The sequence below is a fragment of the Podarcis tiliguerta genome (assembly GCF_965153285.1).
Source record: "Podarcis tiliguerta genome assembly, chromosome: Z".
In the NCBI taxonomy this organism is placed as follows: domain Eukaryota; kingdom Metazoa; phylum Chordata; class Lepidosauria; order Squamata; family Lacertidae; genus Podarcis; species Podarcis tiliguerta.
In genome coordinates this window covers 21349114-21374018 of record NC_139553.1, presented here as the reverse complement: position 1 = coordinate 21374018, position 24905 = coordinate 21349114, and the positions used below count along the sequence as shown (strand labels likewise).

Genomic DNA, 24905 nt, shown 5'->3' with positions numbered 1-24905 from the left:
CAAAGTCAGAATATGTATTAACTCTTTAAAATATTTTATTGAAATTAACTGTTTTTAAAATGTGCTTTAATCTAGTTTGTAGCTTATTGTCGATCTTAATTATTGTTTGAAGGTTATAATTTTTTTACAGGTAAATTGTTCTTTTTGTAAAGCACTTTGAGGGTTGCTTTTTTTAAAAAAAATCAAGCGCTATATAAATTTTATGAAATAAATAAAGCAAGTATGACTTGCTGCGGTTGAAGATTCAATATTAAACCTACTTACATATAAGTTAATTCTCACTATTTTTTATTTCCTGACAATGCAACACAGGCTTTTTCCTGGGCAAGTGAGTATAGGACTGCAGTCTGTGGCATTTATAAACTAGCTTGGGGGAACAAAGTGCCCTAGCACTAATGACTGCTTCACAGGGCTCATTTCCTAGATGCATTACAATGGTTGAAAAAGATATACTTTTATCACTTATATAAATTTACAAGCAGAAAAGGGTGTGGGTTTCTTTTACCTGACATTCGTTACATCATTAAATTCTTCAGCCCACTTCTTTCTTGATTGTGCTGTTGTAGAGCCATCTAAACGATAATAATCTATATTTCTGAACCATTTCCCTTCACCTAGGAATTTAAAAACCAAATAATTATATATCAATTGAATAAGACATAGGGGCAAGTCTTATGCTTACTGACCCCCATAGTTCTTCCTCTTTAGCTTCCCTGCTGAGCGGCATAATCCAAATCTTTTGCCCACACTGTATCCCTGGAAGATGTGTTTACAAAGTCCAGTAAGATATATTTTCACAATCTAAGGAATTCACATTTATGGAGGGGATAGAAAGGCAAACTGTTAAACTGTTCAAATTTGACTGACCCTATTTTGGAGAATAGGAGTCAGATGAAACCTACTGGAAGATAAGCAGGATTAGGAAAACATTTATTATGAATGAACTTAGTAAATAATGATATGGTTTACAAATTCAAATGTGAGCTGCTTGCATGATATGCATGCTTCAAACAAACAAAGTTGTGATGGAAAGCTTAGCTAGACCAGAGTTTAGTGGTGCAGTGCAGCAGAATTTCACCACGGTGCTTAGCTGGAGCCTCTCTCTGATTGGCTGTGGGTACAGCTAGCCACAGAGAGGTTGAGCTAGCACTTTGGGAAAAGAAAAGCAGTTCAAGGTGAGAGCTGCAGTTCTTGGCATTCAGCTTGATAGGAGTATACCTCTTGAACACCCACTCTGAGGAAAATATCTGCAGCCAAAGAAGAATAACTGGGAAGCTCAATTGGGGACAGGAAAAGAAGAGTTGTTACAGAACACTCTATATCTCAATACAGTAAGAAGGGAAGAGAATGTTTAGAGAAAGAGAACAATCCCAAACCAGTTAGGGGAGGTATGGTGATCCCTTGATCTGTTATAATGCTAGAGGAGCCTCTGGGTTGTGATTTATAGAAGCCTGGGAAAGTGACAGAAAGTACCACCTTGGAGCCCAAGTATTAAGATCTAAGCTATAACACTCAAACAGTTATCTTAATAAGCTGAAATCAAAAGAAGCTGTGTGTTTACCATCTTGTTTAGAAGCCTATAACACATACAGTTTCTTGAAAGAATCCTATCTCCTAATACATCTTTTGTTTTACCAATTTTGTTCTGTAAAATCAAAACCTTTCTCCTGTTGAACTTCCTTAAGTCTCCAAGTACCAGAGTTTTTTGTTTAAAACCCAAAAATTAAACAGTACAGTGGTACCTCGGTTTAAGAACAGCCCTGTTTTCGAACTATTCCGTTTACAAACTCCACAAAACCGGAAGTAGTGTCCTAGTTTGTGAAGTTTACCTTGGTCTAAAAATGGAAGCCGAATGGTAGAAAGGCAGCGGCGGCGGGAGGCCTCATTAGGGAAAGCGTGCCTCAGTATAAGAATAGATTCGGTTTAAGAATGGACTTCCGGAAGGGATTAAGTTCGTAAACCGAGGTACAACTGTAAACTGAGGTACCACTGTAGTTAAAAAATGACTTGTCTCACAATACTTCTAGTTCTGCAAATCTTGCATTTCTACACTTGCCTTTATATATAATAGGTTTGTCTTCTTCTTTGTCCCGGTTTGCCAACTCCAGAAAATCTTCTATCAAATCCAGTGATATCAGAGACTGGCTGAATACTAAGCTGAAAGTTGAGAAAAAGAGGAATAGTTACTAGTTTTCAATTTAACTAGCACACCAATTTGCCTCACCACTCTCAGTATCATTGACACACTTTATGGATATAAAGCAGAATGTTAATCTAAATCTGCCAATTCTAAAAAGCCAAGTCTGCTTAAAGCACAAATGCTTTGGAATCTTTCCAGAATGACTCTTACACTTTATCCCCGAGCTCCTCAGCCATGCGAAGAATTTCAAAAAGAAGCATCATCTTTCCAGAATGCTCCAACACTTCAGCATCCGCATCAGTGACAAAATCCTTGTACCAATCTGGAGCTGGGCTGCCTGGGTTGGAAGTAGATTTACCTACGGGAAAATACAAAAAACAAACAAACACCTTAATATATGTATCTTAAGACATTTTTCAGGGTTTTGTTTTTTTTACTGTGGTAGATTTTATGCTGCTTTTATCCTGTTTTAAATGCCTGTAGCAGTAATGCTACATTTATGTCTGCTTTATTGACATATTTTCCATAAGGCATAAATCAGTAAGCAATACTTTTTCAGCCTTGACTGCAAGAAATGCATTTCAAAAAAGCAAAAGGGAAGCGTCTTCAATGTTGGTTTTAACTCAAAATTGCTTACCAACTATGTTTTCTAATATAGTTAACACAATATCTGGATAGCTTACACAGCTGTCATTTCCTCTGAAACATGAACCATTTACAACATTTGAAACTCAAATTACAGCAAGGGCTTAAAACTCTTCAGGAGAAGGCAATATTCCCCGAGCCCTGCCAGCTTGTGCTGGCCGGGGGGGGGGGGGGGGGAGGCTTGCACACTTCTCTCCACCACACTTTTTCCACCACTCTCCCACTGTTCACGACTGATGTTAGCTCCAAGAATGACATGATTTTCTGTTCTGATTTCTGCATATCAGTGGAGGCTTCTCTTTTTTTATAATATTTTTTATTAAGTTTTTGACACAAAAGGTAAGACAAAAAAAGAAACAGAAACAGAAAAAGCAGAAAAATACAAAATTACAAAAACAGGCTTCTCACTAAGTGGGGGTGGTGCACTACCCATCCTAAACCCCCAGAGGGCTCTTTTTAAGGAACTCAAAGGCTAAGATATCCCTATGCCAAATTCATAGAATCACAGAATTGTAGAATTGGAAGGGTCCTGAGGGTCATCTAGTCAAACCCCCACAATGCAGGAATCTCAACTAAAGCATTCAAGATAGATGGCCATCCAACCTCTGCTTAAAAACCTCCATTGAGGGAGACAAGGGAGTCCATTCCACTGTCTAAAAGCTCTTACTCTCACAAAGTTCTTCCTGATGGTTTATTTGGAATCTCCTTTCTTGCAACTTGAAGCATTGCTTTGGGTCCTACCCTCTAGAGCAGGAGAAAACAAGCTTGGTCCATCTTCCATGTGACAGCCCTTTAGATATTTGAAGACAGCTATCATATCTCCTCTTAGCCTCTTCTTTTCCAGGTGAAACATACCCAACTCCCTCAACTGTTTCTCTTAAGGCTTGGTTTCCAGACCCTTGATCATCTTGGTCTCCCACTCCTCAGCATACATTCTAGCCTTTTAAAATTGTGGTGTCCAGAATTGGACACAGTACCCCAGGTGTAGTCTGACCAAGGCAGAAGAGAATAGTACTATTTCTTCCCTTGATCTGGATGCTGTACTTCTGTTGATGCAACCAAAACAGCATTAGCTTTTTTTGCTGCTGCATCACACTGACTCATGTTCAGCTCGTTACCTACTGAGACCCGTAGAACATTTCCACATGCCACTACTGGCAAGCCAAATGTCCCCCATTTTATAATTTTAAAGCTGGTTTTTCCTACCTAAGTATAGAACTTTACATTTGCCCCTGTTGAAAATTATTTTGTTAGTTTGGACCTAGTCTCCAATCTGTTAAGATCATATTGAATCCCGATTCTGTCTTCTGTGCCCCTCACAGTTTGATGTTGTCTGCAAATTGGATGCTGCATCATACTGTTGACTCATGTTAAGCATGACTTGTTTTTTGAGAAACACATGCTGGGTCTTAGTAACCAGAGCATCCTTTTCTAAGTGCTCACAGAGTGAGCATTTAATCATCTGTTCTATAACCTTTTCTGGTTTCAACTTCAAGCTCATCAATAGAAACTTGGGTCCTTTCTTCTCCTTTTAGGACATTTGCTCATCCCCAGTCTGCAGTCTGGCCATAAATAGACAGGCTCTACAAGAGTTAATCTACAAGCTCCTTTAGTACCATTGGGTCAGCTCATTAGACCCTGGAGATCTGAATTCATTTAAAGTAGCTAGCTGTTTCCTTACCAGCTATTTCCTAGCTTGGGAGGAGGTCTGCTATTTAAAATTTAGTGAGGGAAAGGTTTAACTGTTGCACTCAAGAGTTAGGTGTGATGCCTTTTGGACTGTGGAACTATTTTGATGCGAAACTTTAGATCTGAATTGAATTAAAATTGGAAAATACTGGAGGTCCATTAGCTATCTGCATTCCTTTCACTGTGATGACTTCCAACACATACACAAATACATCTACAAATTTATAACTTGATACAAGATTCCAGGGTTGACTTTATTTATGTTACCGACATTCTTTAGGCAGTACTATAAATTTTGTGGCTTTAATTTTACTTCAGTCATGTGTTACTTATTGTTAATTTTTTTTGGGGGGGGGGGAGTCTTGAAAACTTTGATATGGTTACTAATTGCAGCATGCTCTTCCACAGAATTCTTTCCTTGTATTATCTTATTGGTAGTCCAAAAAACTCACTTGCTAAAAATAAGATATACACAATAAGATGATCAAGAAATAAGGCACAAATATACCTAATGCTCTCCAAATTAAAGGTAAGAAGCCTGGGTCAATTTTTTTTTTTTTTTTTGCCTGATGTCTGAAAACCGATAAGGATGGCACCCTTGGGGAAAGCATTCCACATGTAAAGAGTCACCACTGAAAAGGCCAGTTCTCATGTTGCTATGCTCCATACCTCCCTTGTATGGAATGCAAAGGGCATATGGAATACAGCAATCATGTAACATCTTAAGGCCCTGGATAGTGTGAGGAGAGGAAACAGAGTTCATATAAGTGAGAGCTCTAGACCTTCCAGCTACTTTTAAGACAGAATTGTTTGTAATGCTCCCAACCTAATACATCTCTCCAGCCTGACTGGCAGACTGAGTTCAACAGAATGCACTTCCTAGAAAGTAGGCCTTAGATTGCAGTCCTTGATCACAATCCTAAAAGCATATGCATGGGCCATAACGCCCCACCCCCCCACCCCCAAAAAATACCTTCCCAGACTTGCTTTTCACTGAACTGTCCCTATCTATCCTCATAATCTGCTTGGCTCCCTGGTACCTGCAATCATTGGTACCTGCTACGGACTGCTTTTTGTCATTTGGATGCTTTGATTACATCTTCAATTTTAATGCACTTCCAGTCTCAAAGCCAAACTAGAAGGGATTCTGGCTGATCTGAAAAATTAAACATATATCTGTCCCAAGCACATACTAAATAGTATCTCTAATGAGGAAAGGGGTGCAAAGGAGGGGGGATGTATGCAACTTTTCCCTACCCACCAGCCCTTCCCATACAATCTGTCACCTTTAGACATTTTTCTCCTTAGAGAAGCTGCAATTATCAAATGTTAGTTCAGCTGGGAGAGGAGCTGCAAGGGACAGTTCTGCAATCCTCTCTCAAGCAGTCCTTTTGGAAGTTTAAAAAATTGCTTTAATGCCGTTTTAACACATTCTGCTTCAGGTTGCCTTTTAAAAATATTCAAAAGTTATAGCTGGTGAAAAATCAGGTGACCCAACTAATCTCTGGTGTCAGCTTTTTGGACCTTATGACACTACATTCCTGTTTAATTTTTACTGGTTTCCAGTTTATTTCCAGGCCCAATTCAAAATGCTACTTAATACCAATAGAATTCTTAGATGGATGGAACCCAGATATTTGAAGGACCTTTTGTTCCTGCATGAACAAGTCTACAAACTGCATTCACCCTTAGAAGCTTTGCTATGTGTTTTGCCACTGAGAATATGGGGTGCAATGTTTTCAGTCATCGCACCAAAACCTCCCAAGAGAAATCAGAATGATTTCCCCATTAATTGCTTTCAGGAAGGTAGTAAAAACCTATCTCTTCCACCTTTGGTTTATTTTACTTTAACAGATTCATAAGCTGCCTTTCAAAAACCATTCACCCTCAGAAACAGAAACTACTACCTTTATGCGACTACTGGCTTGTTTTTACCCTCTCTGATTTTGTATGATTTACAATTCATTTTGATTGTGTTGATTTAATCTAAGCTTTGTGGGCCCTTCTGAGAGCTGAAAGGCAGTGTTTAAAAAGCAGGGTGAATCACAGGTGTATGGATGAAAGGAAGATCATTATGGGCCTGCACTGGAAGTGTTCAAGTTTTGTAAATTACTTGGAAGCATAACTTACATCAAACTAATAATATTTTTTACTGAGGGAGGGCTTTACCCAGAAAAGTATAAGTACTTTTTGATTGACTGATTTACTTTGTTTAAAACATTTTTTAAACACTTCAGGTTACAAACACTTCAGGTTACAGGCTCCGCTAACCCAGAAGTAGTACCTCAGGTGAAGAACTTTACTTCAGGATGAGAACAGAAATCGCGTGTCGGCAGCACAGCAGCAGCGGGAGGCCCCATTAGCTAAAGTGGTACCTCAGGTTAAGAACTGTTTCAGGTTAAAAACGGACCTCCGGAATGAATTAAGTACATAACCAGAGATACCACTGTATAATAAGCTGATATTTTGAGTGAGCTTCAGAGTAGGACACACAACATTATCGTTTCTACTCCAGTCCTGTATGGTGAATTTCCTCTGAAATGGTGTCTAAATTTTGAAATTTAGCTGAAATCCCTCATTACCTTCATCTGATTTTGCAATGGCTGGAGGATTGTTTATTGGTTCTTCTATGTTTCCTTCTCCACCTCCACGAGATCTTGAATTCCAGACTTTAATCACTTCAACATCATTATCACTTCCACTTTCACTGCTGCTACTCTCCTTTTTTTTACCCTTCGATTTTTTCTTCCTATAAGCATAACATTTGATGCTCATTATTATAAAAAAAACACTTGCAAAGTTAGGGTGGTTTTTTTTGGGGGGGGTTGTATGTTGTTGTTGTTAAAAAATGTAATTAAACAACAAACACAAATTTCACCAACTCAGAGTAAATACATTTACAGTTTATGTGGAACGGTTCAACTTACTTGATCTCTTCCTCAGAGCTTAAGCTCACTGATGTTTCATCAGAATCAGAAGCTATGAATTCATCAAGACTATCTTCATCAAAATAGCCCTGAACAAAACACCAAATTGCATATTTTTAGAAGAGAAGTTTAGCTGTCCTTGCTTAAGCGTTTAGAACATCTGTTCACTCATCTGAACAATGCCAGGGTGAGTAAGGGACTATTTTAGTAATGACAAAACACATAGGAAAAGTGGTTAGCAGTTACAACTAAAATATATTAAAAAAATAACTAGCTGTCATACCGAAAATAAATTTCAATTATTTCAGTGAAACTGTCTAGGACTTGGCATGTCTCACTGAAACTTTCATTAGAGACAGACAGATGTGATTTACCTTATTTTCTTTGCTAATATAATCCAGCTGCAAGCACCAAGGATGAGTCCAAATTCTGCTTAACATCTGGAAATCCTGGAAGAGCTTAGCTCCAGCTTTGCCTCTTCCACCTTCACCGCTGTTGCCGACACCTGACAATAGAGTTCAGAAGTTAAACTAAAATATTCATACTTGAAGTTAGCCAAATTAGCATTTGCTTCTTAAAAATACATCTCTCCTGCCCACCTCTCTCTCACACAAGCTTCTTCCACAGGTACAACATCTCTTATAACAGAGGAAATTATTTAAATGACTGAATCAACATTTTCTTCTGCTTAAATTATTAAAATTTTGAAATTCCTGCTGTTCCTCATATTTGATAATCTGTAACAACATATCTACACACATGCTGTTTAATTTCTTGGCAGTAAGTTTTGGAGCTTATATGTTTCTGAATTCCAGTTTCTGGAAACCATGCTGGGTGGGTGGGTCTTGCGCTTCGGTCTTGCTTGCAAGATTCTCACAGACATCTGGTTGGCCACTGTGAGAGCAGGGCTCATTAGTAGGACTAGAAGGCCTACTGCCCTGATCCAGAAAGCTCTTCTTGCGATCTTAACTAAATGCCAACTTTATTTCTATGGACTTAAACCTGGTTTAAAAATATAAAACTGAATACTGTATCCCTGACTGATGTTCGTCTGGGCTGCAAATTCTGAGAAAGTCTATAAACATGGTGTTTTTAAACATCAGAAATGTTAAATGATTGGACCTTAACATTTTAAGCTGGGGTCTGTAATTGTTATTCAATAATGATCAAAGAAGTATAGCTTTTCTGGATATTACGCAGCAACACTGGTGAGATATAAATCTAATTCAGACAACAACATAAAATGTCTATTTAACAATTCCCTAAGTGGCAGGGATTATGGAAATAAACCCAAAGAAATAATGAATTGGCTTATCTACAGTGCCTCAAAAATTTCCAGAATTTCTGTGTATGCAAATGCTATAAAAATACTTTAGCTTGTGCAACATTCAGTATATTGGTGGTATTTTTCCCCAACATCTTAAAAATGTAACAATTCCTTCTGAATTGTGCATATTGGTGTACTTGGGCTTGCCACTCCTCCTCACACTGCTCACCAGCCCTGCCAGCCCACACACCCTTATTGCCAGCCCCCTACATTTACATCTGGCCAAGAGGGTTTGAAATTAGCAGGGTGCCAGGAGCATTTTGCGTCTAAAGAGTCTCCATTTGTGAGCACACCCAAAAGACTGGGTGCCATTTTTTTGTGCCTGGCTGATGCTCAAGGATTACTGACATGTATGTGCTTTGAAGCCTCAAAGTATATGTCAAGGATAGACAATATGTTAAGCAGTTTAACAAAAAAAGAGTAGAGCACTTGGAAAACTGGAGTATGGTACCAATTTTTATTGTCAGCACAAAATTAAACATGTATTAACAATTTCGACTAAAAATGTGATATTAACAATGTGTCACTTATGTGAATTGCTTATCAATTCACGCTTATCACAATAATAAACATAAAGTGTTGCTGTCCCCCCCAGTGGCAACTAGACATTCTGTTTTGCCACCCACAACTCAGGTCCCAGAAGCCATTTGGTTCCTAGCTTTTCTATCACAGTTTCTAACACTGCTGGCCAACCCTGCTCCCACTACACCTCATCCAATCCTCCCTCACTTAACATCTCAACTCCTCCCTTTACACCTTGCCCTACAAAAACATTCCCTTCACAGCTTGTCCAAAAATTCAAGCTCCCTTTCACAGCTCATTCCCACAATATCCTTCCCCCCATTCCCTCAGAGCATGTCCCAAAAAACGTCTTCATCTCACACTTTGCTCAGCCCACCTTCCCCATAGCTTTTCCAATCCCCCTCCTCTCATGCCCTTAAAAGCTGACTCAACCCCAACCATCCATCACTTTAGAGCTTGTCCCATTCCTGCCCCCCGCCCAAGCAACCTTGCTGGCAGAGGGAGGGAGGAATGGAGAAAGATTTCCTCTCCTTCATTCGGCACTCTGCCATCAGTGGCAGCAACAGTGCAGGAGGACTACCAGTCTTGAATATAGTCATACGCAATCACCAGCAGAACAATAAAGGAGTCCAAATACAGTGGTACCCCACAAGACGAATGCCTCGCAAGACGGAAAACCCGCTAGACGAAAGGGTTTTCAGTTTTTCAATGCGCTTCGCAGGACGAATTTCCCTATGGGCTTGCTTCGCAAGACGAAAATGTCTTGCGAGTCTTGAGATTTTTTTCCGCTCCCCACCCCCTTTTTCTAAGCCGCTAAACCGCTAATAGCCTTTTAGCAGCTAATCCGCTAATCGCTTAAGCCTTTAATAGCGCTAATATCCGCTAAACCGCTAATAACGCTAATCCGCTAATAGGGTTGCTTCGCAAGATGGAAAAAACCGCTAGACGAAGAGACTCGCGGAACGAATTAATTTCATCTTGCGAGGCACCTCTGTACAATATAGAGATATACTCTACAAGGGATAGAGAAACCCATATGAATGGAAGTTCAGTATGATCTAAGGCAGCCCTTAAACAGAGAATTCTCCAAGCCCAATAAACTGAAGAGGACCTTGGAGACAATCTAGTTCAATGCTCTTCCCAATATAGTTAATCCTGACCTAGAGTATTCCTAACAGATGACGGTCCAGCCTCTGCTTGAAGATCTCTAGCCAGGGAAATCCCACAATTTCTCTAGCTCATTGGTTCCATTGCCAAGCTACTCTTACTGACAAGACATATATCCTCACGTTCAACTAAAATCTTTTCTCCTATAACCTAAGCCAATTAGACCTCGTCCTGTCCTCTGGGGCAGAAGATCAAAGTTCTGCTGTGTGAGAGCCCTCAGTCTTCTCTTCTCCAGGCTAAACATACCCAGTTGTTTTTCATACCTTGACCACCTTTCACTGCCTTGTGGGATTTGATCGTGCAATCCTGGATTACACACACTCAATTTTTCGCTAATTTGTTGTTTAGTCATTTAGTTGTGTCCGACTCTTCGTGACCCCATGGACCAGAGCATGCCAGGCACTCCTGTCTAATAGGCATTATCAAAATGCGCTGCCCACATGGGCTACCTATGGGTCCAGCGAATAAGTGCAAATCCACTTCCACACCACACACCGTCAACAAGATCCCATGGATCAGCTCCTTGTTGGCATTAAAATCTGACGACAATAACTGACTTAAACTTTCAAAGCAGCCTTTCCCCTGAATGCCGGCTGAACACACAAACTGCAGCATTTCACATGCAGGGTCTAAACTTTGAGGCTAGTGTAGAAATTTAACAAAACTGTCACAGCAAAAAGCCTCTGGACAGTTAGACCTGCATCCACACATAGAGCTCAAGGATGCAATGGAATCAAATAAAATAAAGCCCAAAGTGATAATGGATGATCACTTACCTGTTAGATTATCCAAGTAGAATTGATACAGTTTACACTGAAGAGGAGTCATTCTAACAGCCAGAACATATTCATATTTTGGTGGCAGGAACTTTGTTAATGCTGTATAATCTTTCCTCTGTAAATTGTAAGTATTTTTTTAATGTGCCATAGAATATTGTTAAATAATAGTACAATTAGCAAACCAACTAAACATTGGACAGCTCCAAAATCTAAACTACAGAAAACAAAACTTGGTGAAAGACATTTATAATGTAGGAATCCACAATCCAGAATTCAAATGTTTATCACATAATTTTTTTTGCTGGCAGCCATGTGTCCGACCTTGCGCCCCGTGACCCCTGTCCCTCCTGGCTTACTAAATCCAGCAGAGGTGGGCTGAGGTGCAGAGTGAAGGGGTGGTCCCTGCTGCACTGAAAAAGGCAGTGGTGCAACTGCTCCTAAACATATCAGCCCTGGACCGTTTGGATTGGAACAGCTATTGGCCAGTTTCCAATACCCCCACCCCCATTTTAGAGAACGTGGTGGATAGCGCTGTGGTGGGGCAGCTGGAGGCATTCTTGGAGAACACAGATTATTTAGCTCCATTCCAATCTGGGTTCAGGCCTGGCCACGAGACTGTGTCACCCTGGTTTGCCCTGATGATTGACATCTACTCCATAACATCTGGATCAGGAGAGGCAGTGCGGTCCCTGGGCATGGTAGTGAAATGGATGAGGGAAAACAAGCTGAGCTTGAATCCTGGCAATATGGAGAAACTATGGGCAAGCAGCTCCTCTATCTGAGAAATTGATCAGTTGCCTACTCTGGATGAAGTTACACTCTCCCTGAAGTTCAGTTTTGAAGTGCTTCTGACACTGGAGGTTCAGATATCCTCAATGGCTATAAGTTCCTTTTACCAACTGCAGTTGGTTCAACAGCTACAGTCATTCCTGGACCTGGCTATAGTAGTTAAGGCATTGGTTACTTCCAAGACTAGATTACTGAAGTGTTCTATGTTGGACTTCTCTTGCACTTGATCTGGAAACTGCAGTTAGTGCAGAATGCTGCAGCATGACTGATGACATGAGCGAGGCCTTGTCAGGATATAACATCTGTGCTCAGAGATCAGCACTGAATGTAGCTTTTCTACCAGAGCAAGTTCAAGGTGTTATTATTAGGATATAAAACCCCTAAGAACTAGGGGCAGTTTAAGTATGAAATTATCCCACCCCACATGTGCCCACTTTGATTGGCAGAACTGGCACTACTACAGCTGCCACATAATACCTGTTCCACAATTTTAAGAACTCGCCAATCATATAGTGTAGCAACACCTGCACTTTGGAACTCCCTGCCCATTGAACCCTTTTTGGTGCCTGCTAAAAGCTTTCCTGTTTAGACAAGCCTACCCAGATGCATTGAGGTAATTTTAATCTGTTTTGGTATTTTAACTTTTGTATGTACAGTATTTAAAATAATGTTATTTTTACTCAATTTTCTTTTTTCTTTTTGTAAACTCTTTGAGGTTTTCTACAATCAATCAGTGTATAAATTTTATGAAATAAGTAAAAAATGGTAATTATTTTGTTTTAGGCAATGGAACACATTGTAATTACATCCCTTTCCTCTCAGAATGTTTTACTATTGATTCTGTAAATCATAAAGCTGCATCCTATACTCCTTTATAAGCCACTGTAACAACTTACAGTGATTTTTCTTCTTTTTTCTGCAAATTCCTATTGTCATTAAAGAACTGAAAGAAGTGTATCTTTGGTCAATACAAATAAACAGAATTCAAAAGCTGTTAAAAGTTAAGTAATCCTTAACTCTCAGATTGCAAGGCAATAAAAAGCAAAGATTCACATACCTGAACGCATCCATTTAACATTTCATACAAGATGTGGGCACGTTTTTTCATCACCCTGACATCAGCCAAGGTAGAGTCCGCACACTGACCATTCTGGATGGGATTTATAAATCGATTTCGGAACTCCTTAATTGACCCAAGCAAATTCTCCTTGATAAAGTTAACCATGCAGTGATCTAAGGAACCACAAATTAAACTTTAGCTATATAGGTTTCTATGCCAAAATAGCTCCCATGAAATATTTTTTAAATGCACCATGTCATTTCCTATTTGGCAAGCAAGTTCAAAAGAAAACTGTTTAAAGGGGCACTACAGTCTTGTACTCTGCATACATTAATACTTCTGGAAGCCCTGGAGGGTCCAGCCAGGACTCTCCTCTCTGCCTACTGCAAAGCTCTTCCATGCATCCAGTTCAGTCACACCATTTATGAGCAGGTGACGCACTCCAGTCCCTTCCTTTCAAGACCTCCGGTCTGCATATTGCAGAGGCAGGAGTTGTGTACACAGGGAAGAGCACACTCTGTGGGACAAATCGAGTATATGTGCGTGAGCATGCATATTGGGACCCAACAGAAGATCATTTGAATCCTGCCCTTCCATGGCACAGGATTGTAGGTTTGCAGACTATATCAAACCTGGTAAGTATACAATGCTTGCATACCCATATTAAATCACATGAAGTCTATTGCTAAAAAAAGACAGGGAATAAACCTAAGGAAAGTTCTCTCAGGCATATTTGATAATTTGATAAATGTGGTAACACTGTGTAGGTAATAACAGCTGAAGCACAGGCACATGTTTAAAAAAACACCATGCAGTGTATCCAACCAAGTTTTGCTGATAGTAGACTCAGTAAGTTTTCTGGACCTAAATTAGTAAAGTTTAATAATTTCAATGGATCTACTCTGAGTGTGACTGACAAAGGAAATAACTGAATACACCTGAGGATTACAAGTGAAGAAGAAAATCAAGGCTTCAGGAATACTCACTTCCTCATATTAACAAAGCTTTTAAATTTTATTTTACTGAAATCACAGACATATATAAAATAGATGTTCAGGCAGGAAAGAAAAAACTGAGGGGACTGCACCTGGCTCCCAGAGTTCTTTGCTCTCCTGCCTCCATCATGTGTTGAGGGATGATACCCAACCCATTCAGGTCATCAGCAACCAACTCAAATTGTACTTACATTCTATGAGGTTGTTTTGCAATGGAGTTCCTGTAAGAATGATCCTCCTCCTGGATCTTATAGAATTCATAGCTTTAGAAACAGCAGACGCTTCATTTTTCAGTATGTGTCCTTCATCACATATGACAAAGTCAGGGCCTGGTTTAAAAAAGGGCGGGGGGAGAGCCTACTTTGAATCTTGCTGATACCAAGAAGAAATACTTGACAGGCTTCTTACAAACATGCAGCTTAACTGCCACTTCTACTTTTATCCAGTGGTAACTACACCTACACCTACACCTACAAATGTGGCAAAACATTCACTCATGAGAGTCCAGATGGAAGATATGCATTTCCAGTCTAGAAAGGGCAAGTTCTCTATCTTCCCTGTACTGCCATGGCACCTCTGTGCTCAAAATAAGATATTTCAAGAAATTGCTCATGTGCAACAGCTTTTCAATGTGCATAATGTGACCCTCCTGAACGTGGTAGAAGATTACTGGGTATTTCATACTAGCTATGATTTTCCTTGGCATTTTCTCAAATAGAAAACAAGAGGATTACCTTTGGTAGTTTTTAATACCTATAGGCCAGAAAGGCAAGATTAACATGATAATCACAACTTTAATAAATATGTGCAAGAAACAACATCAATTGATCCAACAGCTTATTGAACATTATGTGTTGGTCCACGGATTACAAAACACAGCGTTCTGTAGCAATTCCCTTGAAAAGTGTCCCAAGAAATTAACCATGCAGATTCTCTCTAGCAGTATTTCTCAATGTGCATTTATAATTCCAGGCTATACCACCATCTACTGGACCGTAGAAATAAAGTCAATCTTGACTATAATCCTGTAAAAATGATCATTCTCCATAATTAATTTTCAGCAATATCCAAGTCAAGTTAGCAAGATGGGCAACACCTTGTACAAAACTATGTCTTGAATTTAACCATTTCTCCAAGGTGAAAGAAAATGCCACCTGGCAGATCTATTCAGTACATTACCCTTACCCTACAGGTACATGTTAGTAGATGGGCAGTCATTAGCCTTTCAAGTATTGGAGGGAGGATAGACAAATATATGGGGGGGACTAAAGCAAAAATAAAAACAAGGCAACAGTTCCTACATACTCAGGGGACTCCCTTGCTACACAGGAATGCATATAGATACAATATAGTCACAGACCATGATGGAAAATGGAAATTAAGAGATTACGATGAGATCAAAGACCACTTTCACAGTTGGTCACATTAACGACAACTATATGAAACACATAAAAAAGACAGCAAGAAAGGATTCAGTTACACAAGATCTAGGTTTCAAACGGAAGTGATTGAAGGGAAAGTGAAATTACTGAAGGCCGCATACAGCATATTATTAGAATGGGAGACGAAAGATGAAGAGTTAAAATCAGTTATGATTAAATGGGCACAAGATGTAGATCACAGCATTATGATGGAAGATTGGGGAAAATTATGGAAAACTGATTTAAAATTTACAGATTGTTCCCTACTGAAAAAGAATTACATGAAGATGATGTACAGATGGTACACAACACCAGTGCAGTTAGGGAAAATGGACAAAACTAGTTCAAATATATGTTGGAAGTGTAAGGAAAAGGAGGGGACATTTTATCATATGTGGTGGGATTGTAATGTAATTTTAAAAATTTGGGAAATGATATACAATGAATTGAAGAAAATGTTCCATTTAACATTTGTTTAAAAACCTGAAGCATTTTTGCTAGGGATTGTAGGGAAAGATCTGCCAAAAAAGCTGAAAAACATCTTCATGTATGTAACAACGGCCGCGAGAGTTCTAATAGCACAAGGATGGAAGACTGAAGAAACCCCAACTAAAGAATCATGGCAAGAAAAATTGATGGACTATGCAGAACTGGCAAAATTGACATATAAGCTATGGGACAAGGATAACTGTGACTTTAAAGATGAATGGGAACCCTTTACAAAGTATTTGAAGACGCAAGAAAGCGAACTGGACTCCTTGGCTGGCTTTGAATAAACATTCACAAACCTTTCTATTGATGATAATCAGCTAAATAGTTTGAGGATCTATACAACTGTGTAACATGCAGAAAACAGCATTCTTAGAGAAATCAAAGACTGGAACTGAGGGAAGCCGGGGGGGGTGGGGGTCGGGGGGGGTTGTGTGGGAGGGTGGGGGGAGGGAGGAAAAATGGGGGGGGGAATAAGGATGATATGTTTCTGGATAATATGTTTTGTTCTAGTTTTGAATTTTAAAAAGTTTAAAAAAACAACAATATAGTCACAGAAGAAGTAAGGATTAAATACAACTGACTACAGAGAAAGATTTCAATCCTCAATCTAAGATACTATGCAGAAATGTCATCATAATACAGACATAAACAACCAATCATATATAAACGATCGACAAAATAAGAAACACCAAATGTATTGCTGCAGCATTGTTCCAGGAATTAATATGAAACCCCAAAACAGTCTGACAAGAAGACCCTGTGCTTTCAAGACATATGACATATTGAGGTGCCCATTGAGAAGGGAGAGGGGAGGCGAATGGGAGGCAGCTGGGAATACGTGGCCTCTTCCAACTCCTAACAACTTAAAGTAAATGATCCTGGATGATGAGGTTAGAACTCGGGAGTTGCATGCCATGAGGTACAAAAAACTTCCCTTCCTGCACTATACAGGAAAGTTTTAAGAGAACAGAAAGCAAAAACACCTTTTCCCCACTCTCCAGAACCCCCAAACACCAGCATTTTATTGCAGAAGGGGTAGGAGTGTAGAAAAGAGAAGGGAGACCACCTCCTCTCCTCTTTTCTGAGAGGAGGTTTCAATGCTTCTATTCTGGCATGGTTGGAATTCCTCTTGGGAAGCTGGAGAAGACTGCAGAGTTGTGTTTTGTGTGTGGAACTCCAGCTGCTAGAGGGACCCACTTTACACATACCTGCTTCCAAATATGTAATGGATGAACTACCTATCCATCAATGTCCCATGCAACAGAGGAAGCATCAAAGCGATGTGATCATTATGAATGGTTCACATAAAACGATTTGCATAACATTCTGGCTTACCTGGATCAACCAGTGCTTTGTTAAATATTTCCTTGAGTTTCCTGCTCTTCACATTTCTCCCTTGTGCAAGGTTACGGTACATCTCATAGCCTATGATCATTACACCCCCTTCATCCTGCCATCTTTGGAGCAGATAGCTTCTCTCTTGAGGGCGTTTCACTGTTGCTAGTTCACAGACCTTGTGAAAACAGACAAAAAAACTGAATTTCCACCCCCAACCAAACATGCCATTAATGTACTTGCAGAATGTTAAATACTGAAAATGCTCATATTCAATGGATAAACTTCTCACACATTCAACACAAATGTTATTGTTTGCATTTCTTAATTATGTAATTTTTCATGATTGAAACTGAATGTACCCTGAAGTCCATCGTGAATTATACATACCTCAAGTTTCTCATCGTCTTCTAAGCCTTCTTGCCATTTCTCAAATTCATTCAACCAATTCAGGGCTGTGTTCAGCGGACAAACAACAAGAGCTGTCCTGAAATCCATCTTGTCGCACAACAGGATAGTATGAAGAAAACTAACTACCTTCAAGAGAGAGAACAAACAAATCACCTTCAATATATGTCTTCACATTTTCATAAAGAAAAAAGCAGCTACAAATATGCTTTTTAAAAAATGTGGTGACTAACATGGGGCAAAACTAGCTGATTTTCATAATGAATTATTTATTAGGGGTTTGTGTGTGAATCAAAGCCTTTCTCCTTGTATTAAGCTTGCTGCGTGTATTTGTTATGCAACCAACTAATTTTGATTTCTTCCAATATAGCTGTTTAGTGGATCATCTCTCTCTAGGTAGTTAAATTCACTGCCAGGTGTTTGTGTGTGAAAAGGGGCTTGTGCATAGCATGTTAATCCATTCCAAGATGAACAACTTTAGTGTAGGAAAACCCAAGGAAACTCTGGCACTTAAAGGTATACTTTGTTTATATTCAGGTTGGGGGGAAAATGCTACCCAGAGAGGCAAAAGATACCCCCTCAAACACTCAGCCTTCCAAACGTCTGACTGTAGAACAACACATGCATAGCCTTTTACTCATTTATTGGGTGCAGTCCTGATATTTTCCTATTATGTTTTCTCCCCTGCAAGGTTACAGCATTTTCCCAGAATGCATTGTTATACCTGAAAAAAATTCAGTATTTCCCTAAGATAGCACATCTACTGCTTTGAGACTGCTTTAAGGAACAAAATTTCACAAGCATCACAGGGAGCCAACCATCACTCATGTTATAAGTTGTGATGGGCATGTGCATGCCCATGATATTTTGTTAGATATTTCTCAATTTTCTTTTTTAGTTTTTTTATTGTTTTAGGGGCTAGGTGTTCAATGACTGTAATACTACAACAAAGGAACATTCTTCCAGTAATCAACACAGCTACACTATGCTTCTGCCAGTTCTTTTTTGAAAGAAGTAACATCGTGTGTGCGCGCACGCGCAGTGTTAGATACTCAGATATATGAGCTAGGTGCCAAATTAAGATTACAGTCCCAAAATGGAATGTCTAGTTCCCATTTTTGGGCAAGACAGCTATAAGGTCCTACTTTTCAAATGATGGACTGACTGTGATTGATTCTCAGTTAAACATCTGGCTAGTTCAGATGACCAGCTAGGTTAAGAACTTGAAAACTTAAAGAAAAGTCGCTTGATCCAGGGACAGTCCACTTATATGTTAGCCTATTCCTATCTCTTTTCTTAATGATGACTGTCCCTGCTCAGGCTGCACAGAAAAAGTGTTCTCGTTCTTGAAATTCATTCTGATTGTGCAGAACAGAATGTTGGATCAGCACAGGGGAAGCTAAAGTTCAAATTCCCAGATCAACTATCAAGCTCACTGGATGATTTGGGGACAAGCTGTTTTCTCAGTCTTACCTATCTCACACAATTGTTCAGAGGATAAAACTGGATACCCACCCTTCATGGAAAGTGTTTGAGCCCCGTGGAGGAAGAGTGGTATCAAGATGTAATAAAATCTCTCCTCCCTGCACCAAGCTATTCTCCCTACAGCGACTACAAATAAACTGGATATTGTATTATTGCCTTAAGATGGAAACTATAACAATAAGGCTAAAAAAGGCAATGGGAAAACACACACAAATAGTCGGGAGAAGGCTTTTACATTTACACGATGCTGCAGCTTTTACCAAAGCTAGAAAGAGCAAGTTCTATCCCTGCCAACAAATTCTTTAAACATACCTGCAAGGTCTTTCCCAGACCCATACAGTGGGCAAGAATGCATCCAGAGCCTGCAGATTTCCTTGTTTTTTTCACAGATTCACAACAGCAATCCCACATAAACTGTACACCTAGAAGTAATATTTTCAAAAGATCCTTATAGAAATTTTAAATACTCTGCACTACTTATTTTTTTAAAAAATCAGCAATAAACAAGCACTATTTCTTGCTTTGGCTTATAATGGCAGTCACAGAACATGGCAACATCTCTCTAACCCTACCAGTTAAAAAGGTAAACTCATAGAAATCCAGAGTTTTGGGGGCAAAGCTCCTGCCACAGTTTCTTACCATCAACTTGATGTGGCTTCAGCTTTGTAACTATGTCACGATGAACTTGTACTATAGGTTCTTTGGTTTCTTCATCTTCATCTAAAACCAGCTTAGTTGTAATTGGACATTTCATTGGTGTATCTTCTAGTTCTATCACCTGGAAAGATTTTTGTGTGCAATTAATTCAAGCTGTTACAGAAACAACAAAGCTACTCAGAGCTAACACCAGAATAAATATTGTGAAGCCTCACTTTTTCAGTTGCAAGAAAATGGATTTATCCCAAGATATGAAACAATTACTCTGTATTTGACAGGGAGCGTTCCATGCCAAGTCAACAAATGAGGCTTGCATCATAGTCATGGACTTCATTTGAAAACTGCATATTGCTGCTTCATATGTGTATGGGGACAGTGTTGGAAAATGGAGGCACTCTGGTCAAAAGAAATGAGCTAAAGCATAAATAATAGTTAAGCTAGAAATGAAAGTGCCCTGGGTTAAATCTATATCCTGTTTCTGGGGAATGCAGTAATGCTTGCTTCTAACCTGCTAACAGTTGGATCTTTGAATAATTTGTTTCATGCAACAACAGGAGATTCTCTTAATCACAAGCTAGGAGACGTAATAAATAACAAGATGAAAGATAAAGAAAAATTATTAAAAGATAATCCAATAAGAACTCTCTTAAGAGAATCTACTATTTTTGTCTTAAGACAGTCTTTAAAAGAATCTTTCATTTTTTAAAAAACAATTGCAGTAGCACCTTAAAGACCAACTAAGTATAAGCTTTCTAGGTATGAGCTTTCGTGTGTATACACACTCCTTCAGATACTCTGAAGCAGAGGTCGCTACCTCAAATACGCTGAAGCAGAGGTTGCTACAAGGTCGCTAGCAGATGCTTGTGGGTGTGCTTGTCTATGTTGCTGTGTTCAATCCCAGTACTCCATGTAGGGCTGGGTGAGATTTCTGTCTGAAACCTTAATGAGCTGCTACCAATCAGTGTAGAAAACATTGAGTTAGATACACCAACAACCTTAACAGTTCCATGTTTTCACAAAAGATTGGATAATCAAGAGTAATTTTTCTTAAAGTTGTTAAATACATCCAACAAGTGTTCTCTCAACATTATTGTACTTTTCACACATGGGTACTATCCAGCGTTTGTTGCCCCACTGACAGAAGGCATCCATGAGCAAAACAGGGAAGGAGGCTATTTGGGAGGATTCATCTGGTCTGGAGGACAGATGAAAACTGTCCTCCAAAGGAACACAGGAAGCTACTTGAGATCAATTGCTGCTGGGCCATCTAGTTCAGTATAGTTAACACTAACTAGCACTGGCTGTTCAGAGTTTCAGACAGGTTTTTCTAGCCCTACCTGGAGGTACACCTATTGTTTAAAATATCAACTAGAATGGGCTTGGGTAAATAAAAATATCGTAAGCATGTGTCTGAAAGAGTAGTTTGTTGGTAAGAGTTATAATAATGAATGAATACGTTTAAAATGTTTGTAGCATTTTACGTTTCCCAGGAAATGCTACTGCACACTGAAGTTTTCTATTATAATTCCCTCTTAGTGCTTTCAAGGTACTACCAGCACCTGGTAGGATTATTAAGATTCCCCAGCACCAAAGTGTTCAAAGCTAACAACAAACAGACTAACCCCTGATGCCCTTTGTATATAATAAGCAAACTTACTTCTCTTAGCTTCTCCCTCTCACGTTCCCTTTCCGCAATGCGCCTTCTTCTCTCTTCCTCTTCTTTCAGAGCATTTTGAGTTTCTCTTCTGAGCTTATCATCTTTAAGTATCTTCCGTATTTTTTTCCTGCCTTTCCCGGGAGATTTCGAATCATCATTATCATCATCATCAGAATTACTCTGTCAAAATCAGAAGAAAATACTGATTGAAAGTCTACCATATTTTCATGCACGTTGAGTGTTGTAATAAAAAGGAAACAATGAATAGTCTTGAAAATAAAGACACTAATATGAACCTAGCTACTTAATATTATTTTAAATGGTGCCAAGTATTAGTAGTATACAATACACGGCAACCGTAGCTGAATAAAGTGCACGAGAAAAGAAGTTTTCAAAACTGAATGGCTAGTTTGTCACTATTGTATGTACTTATTCGCGTGAGCACTTACCGAACAAGGATGCCCTTAGTGTATTTCAGAAGCACCCTAAATACCCCAAAGTTGCAACACAAACTGTTTTTGAAGGTCCTCCTGTTTCAAAAGTGGCTTGCCATGCAGTGTAGGACAAAAAGGAGGGAATCGAAAGTAAGAAGTGCAACAGTGGCAAACTACAATTTATTCTGAGTACAGCAATTACAACATGTTGCAGTAATAAACCCTTCATGGGGCATATTTAATTCTTTTAGAAGCTCCACCAAAAAAATACTACCATATGGCAGTCGCATATTCTATTAGATACTACCAGTTGAATCCAACCATTTGTCTTACCTGAATGGGTGTTACTTCACTACCTATTGTCCAAGGCAGAAAACAGGGTTCAAGGCTGCTTCCTGCCCTCATTCAATCCATTTTCTGACGAGAATGACACAGAGCCAGAGCAGATGATTAACAAAATGAATACTGGAAGAAGAGAAGTCAACTCATGCACAAACAAACTTGAACCAATAGACAAGAGAAATGGACCTTGGCAAAGGAAAGAGCCTACATAGATTTGCAGCCCACCCATAGAAGGGGGTGGGGGGTTGTGGTGGTGTGACATCCATGAAATTGACTATTCAGGTGAGACCAATAGTCCACTTTCTATGGGTGGCAAGCCATCACATGGAATGTACCAAAAGAGACATTCTCAATAGTTGGGGGGGGGAGCAGCGGATGTATGAATTAGATCTGCAGAAGCACCTGTTGTAAAAACTCGCCACCCAAGAGAAGCATCTGCATATGCAAATTTATCCATTTTGTAACGCTGGGCCGTGGCCTTGCATATGTCCTGAAGCAAGGCATTGGTCGCAAAGGCCACCGCAACCAAAGCTGATCTAGTAGAATGGGCTATGATATTTGAAAGCACAGGTAAATTAGAAGACTCGTAGCCAAAAGAAATACAGGCTTTCAGCCAACAAGTTATTGCAGTTCGAGAGAACTTCTTGCCCAAGGATTGTGGATGAAAGGAGACAATATGTTGTGCAGTTACTATATACCTCAACTGAAGGTCCACTGGACAGTGAGGGAGTGCCATGCCTTCTAAAGATCAAGGGGATGACTTAGATTTGAACAGAAAGAAGGCAAATAAACTGCCCTGGGTTGTGATAAAAAGCAATAATTCCCCTTGCAAATGAAGGCTGGATCGGTTCAGAGAACTACAGAGTCTTTGAAAACACAGAGGAACCAGTCAGTAGACAGGGGTCCCAGGTTGGAAACACACAGAGCTGATGCGATGGTGATGAGGAAGAGCACCTTAAAGGAAAGAATTCCTAGAGGAACAGTGTGAAGCTCAAAGAAAGCCACTGGAGAGCTTGCAGCACTTTGTGAAGACTCCTAAGATGGAAAGCAGTGTGCTACAGGAGGCAAGAACAGGGAGGCATCTTTCAAGAAGAATTTCAACAGTGGATGGGCACTAAATGAATTATACCTTCAAACCAGCACCACTCATGAATGGTTTACCACATGCTCTGGTATCTTCTATTGGTCAATGGGATGCTAGAATAGTAGTCACCACCTATGCAGTTCAGAATGCTTTAGATGGCGCCACTCAAATGCTAGGCTGTCAGGTCAAAATGGCACCAGCAGTACTGAGGCCATTCCAATCACAGCTACCTGAGAGTCTGGGCCAGAAGTGGAAGAGGAGGAAAGGCAAACAATAATCAGGGGATGGGGGCTAGGTTGACAGGGCACTGATGCCCAGAGCCCCTTCTACTTGCTACCTTGCACTGAACTTTGGCAGCCGAGGCTTCTGAGGTGTGGCAAACAGATGCAGTTGTTCTAAAAACTCACCCTGGCAATGGACCCCCCCAAAAAAACCTTAAGAGACTAGCATCTGGCATCCCGAAATGGGACCCCTTTGTTGAGATGTTGAATGGAGGTCTACCAATAGTGAGAGGCAAACTGATAGAGGAACGTAAAGGAGCTTGTGCTGAGAGTTGGAAGTGTAGAGCTGGTATGACAACAGGAACCATTGGTTTTACCAAGTGTGAAGAGCCCAAAACATGACCGGGATGGTTGACAGAAAGAGGTCTTGAGCTAGCAGCTAGGCTGCTTCAAACAAGGTGAGGAAAAAATAGTGAGAAATTCAGCCAGGAGGAGGGGAAAAAAACCACAGAATAAAGGTGAACTTTAAAAAACATGTGATCAAGGGAACAAAAGGCTAAAACACAGTGGTGGAGGAAAGCTTAAAAACAGTAACACACTCAACCACTCACACAAGTTAGAAAAACTCACAATGGATCCAAGGTCAGCAATTACAAAGAGAGACAGGCTAAGTTAAGAGTAAAGCTGACATGTCCACCCCAAGATGAAGGCAGGTAATGGACTGAATGAGGGCAGGAAGCAGCCTTGAACTCAACTCTATAATCATTTGTTTCCTTGGATAATAGGTGGCGAAGCAACACCCATGTGATGGCCTGTCACCCATGGAAAACACCAAAATTATAAAAAAGCCTTGTAAGAAGCTGAAACAGTAGGGGGAATGTGAGGAATGGTGTTTCTACATTCAGGGTGAAGCTCAGTCATTTTTGCCACTGCCAGGAAATACATGGTTAAATTCAATGTTGTTACATATACAGCAAATAAATATTACTTTTGTATGCTGCTACTTCTGTCATTATTTTGTTATTTTAGTCTTCCTGTTAACATGAAAGTGTTCCTGAGGTTTTAGATTTTGTGATGTATTGCTGTTCTCCTTGGTGTAAGCTGCTTTGAGCAACTCTTTTTAATTTTTGTGTGTGGAAAAGCAGCATATAAATAAAGTCATGGTAATTTATTTCACAAGAATAATAAAGAGAGGCCAGGATCCAAAGAGATTCTTAGGATCATGCAAAGGACTTAACAGCATCATACAAAATGACAGTTCTGACTCCCTCACTCACCTTGAAGAGCTGACCCATCCCTCTGCCATACTAAACCTTTTTTAGAAACTCT

At 39.7% G+C, this 24905-nt stretch overlaps 1 protein-coding gene and 1 long non-coding RNA gene across 11 annotated transcripts in view; one reads left to right on the top strand and one right to left on the bottom strand.

Annotated features, from left to right (window-relative positions):
* ATRX (ATRX chromatin remodeler) overlaps positions 1–24905 on the bottom strand; it is a 90362-nt gene that overhangs the window by 15702 nt on the left and 49755 nt on the right. For all 10 annotated transcript variants that reach the window (XM_083423283.1, XM_083423286.1, XM_083423288.1 and 7 more), the window contains 14 exons: positions 21496–21675; positions 19821–19959; positions 19494–19603; positions 17679–17825; positions 17289–17466; positions 14232–14369; positions 13043–13218; positions 11194–11311; positions 7776–7906; positions 7402–7490; positions 7057–7223; positions 2351–2498; positions 2057–2157; positions 506–614 (listed from right to left, as the gene is read on the bottom strand). In XM_083423283.1, the coding sequence (XP_083279409.1) occupies positions 506–614; positions 2057–2157; positions 2351–2498; positions 7057–7223; positions 7402–7490; positions 7776–7906; positions 11194–11311; positions 13043–13218; positions 14232–14369; positions 17289–17466; positions 17679–17825; positions 19494–19603; positions 19821–19959; positions 21496–21675 (1931 nt within the window). The remainder of the gene's footprint in view (positions 1–505; positions 615–2056; positions 2158–2350; positions 2499–7056; positions 7224–7401; positions 7491–7775; positions 7907–11193; positions 11312–13042; positions 13219–14231; positions 14370–17288; positions 17467–17678; positions 17826–19493; positions 19604–19820; positions 19960–21495; positions 21676–24905) is intronic.
* Positions 2972–5430, top strand: LOC310669783. The gene is made up of 2 exons (XR_014507385.1): positions 2972–3077; positions 3185–5430. It is a non-coding gene; the product is annotated as an uncharacterized lncRNA (long non-coding RNA).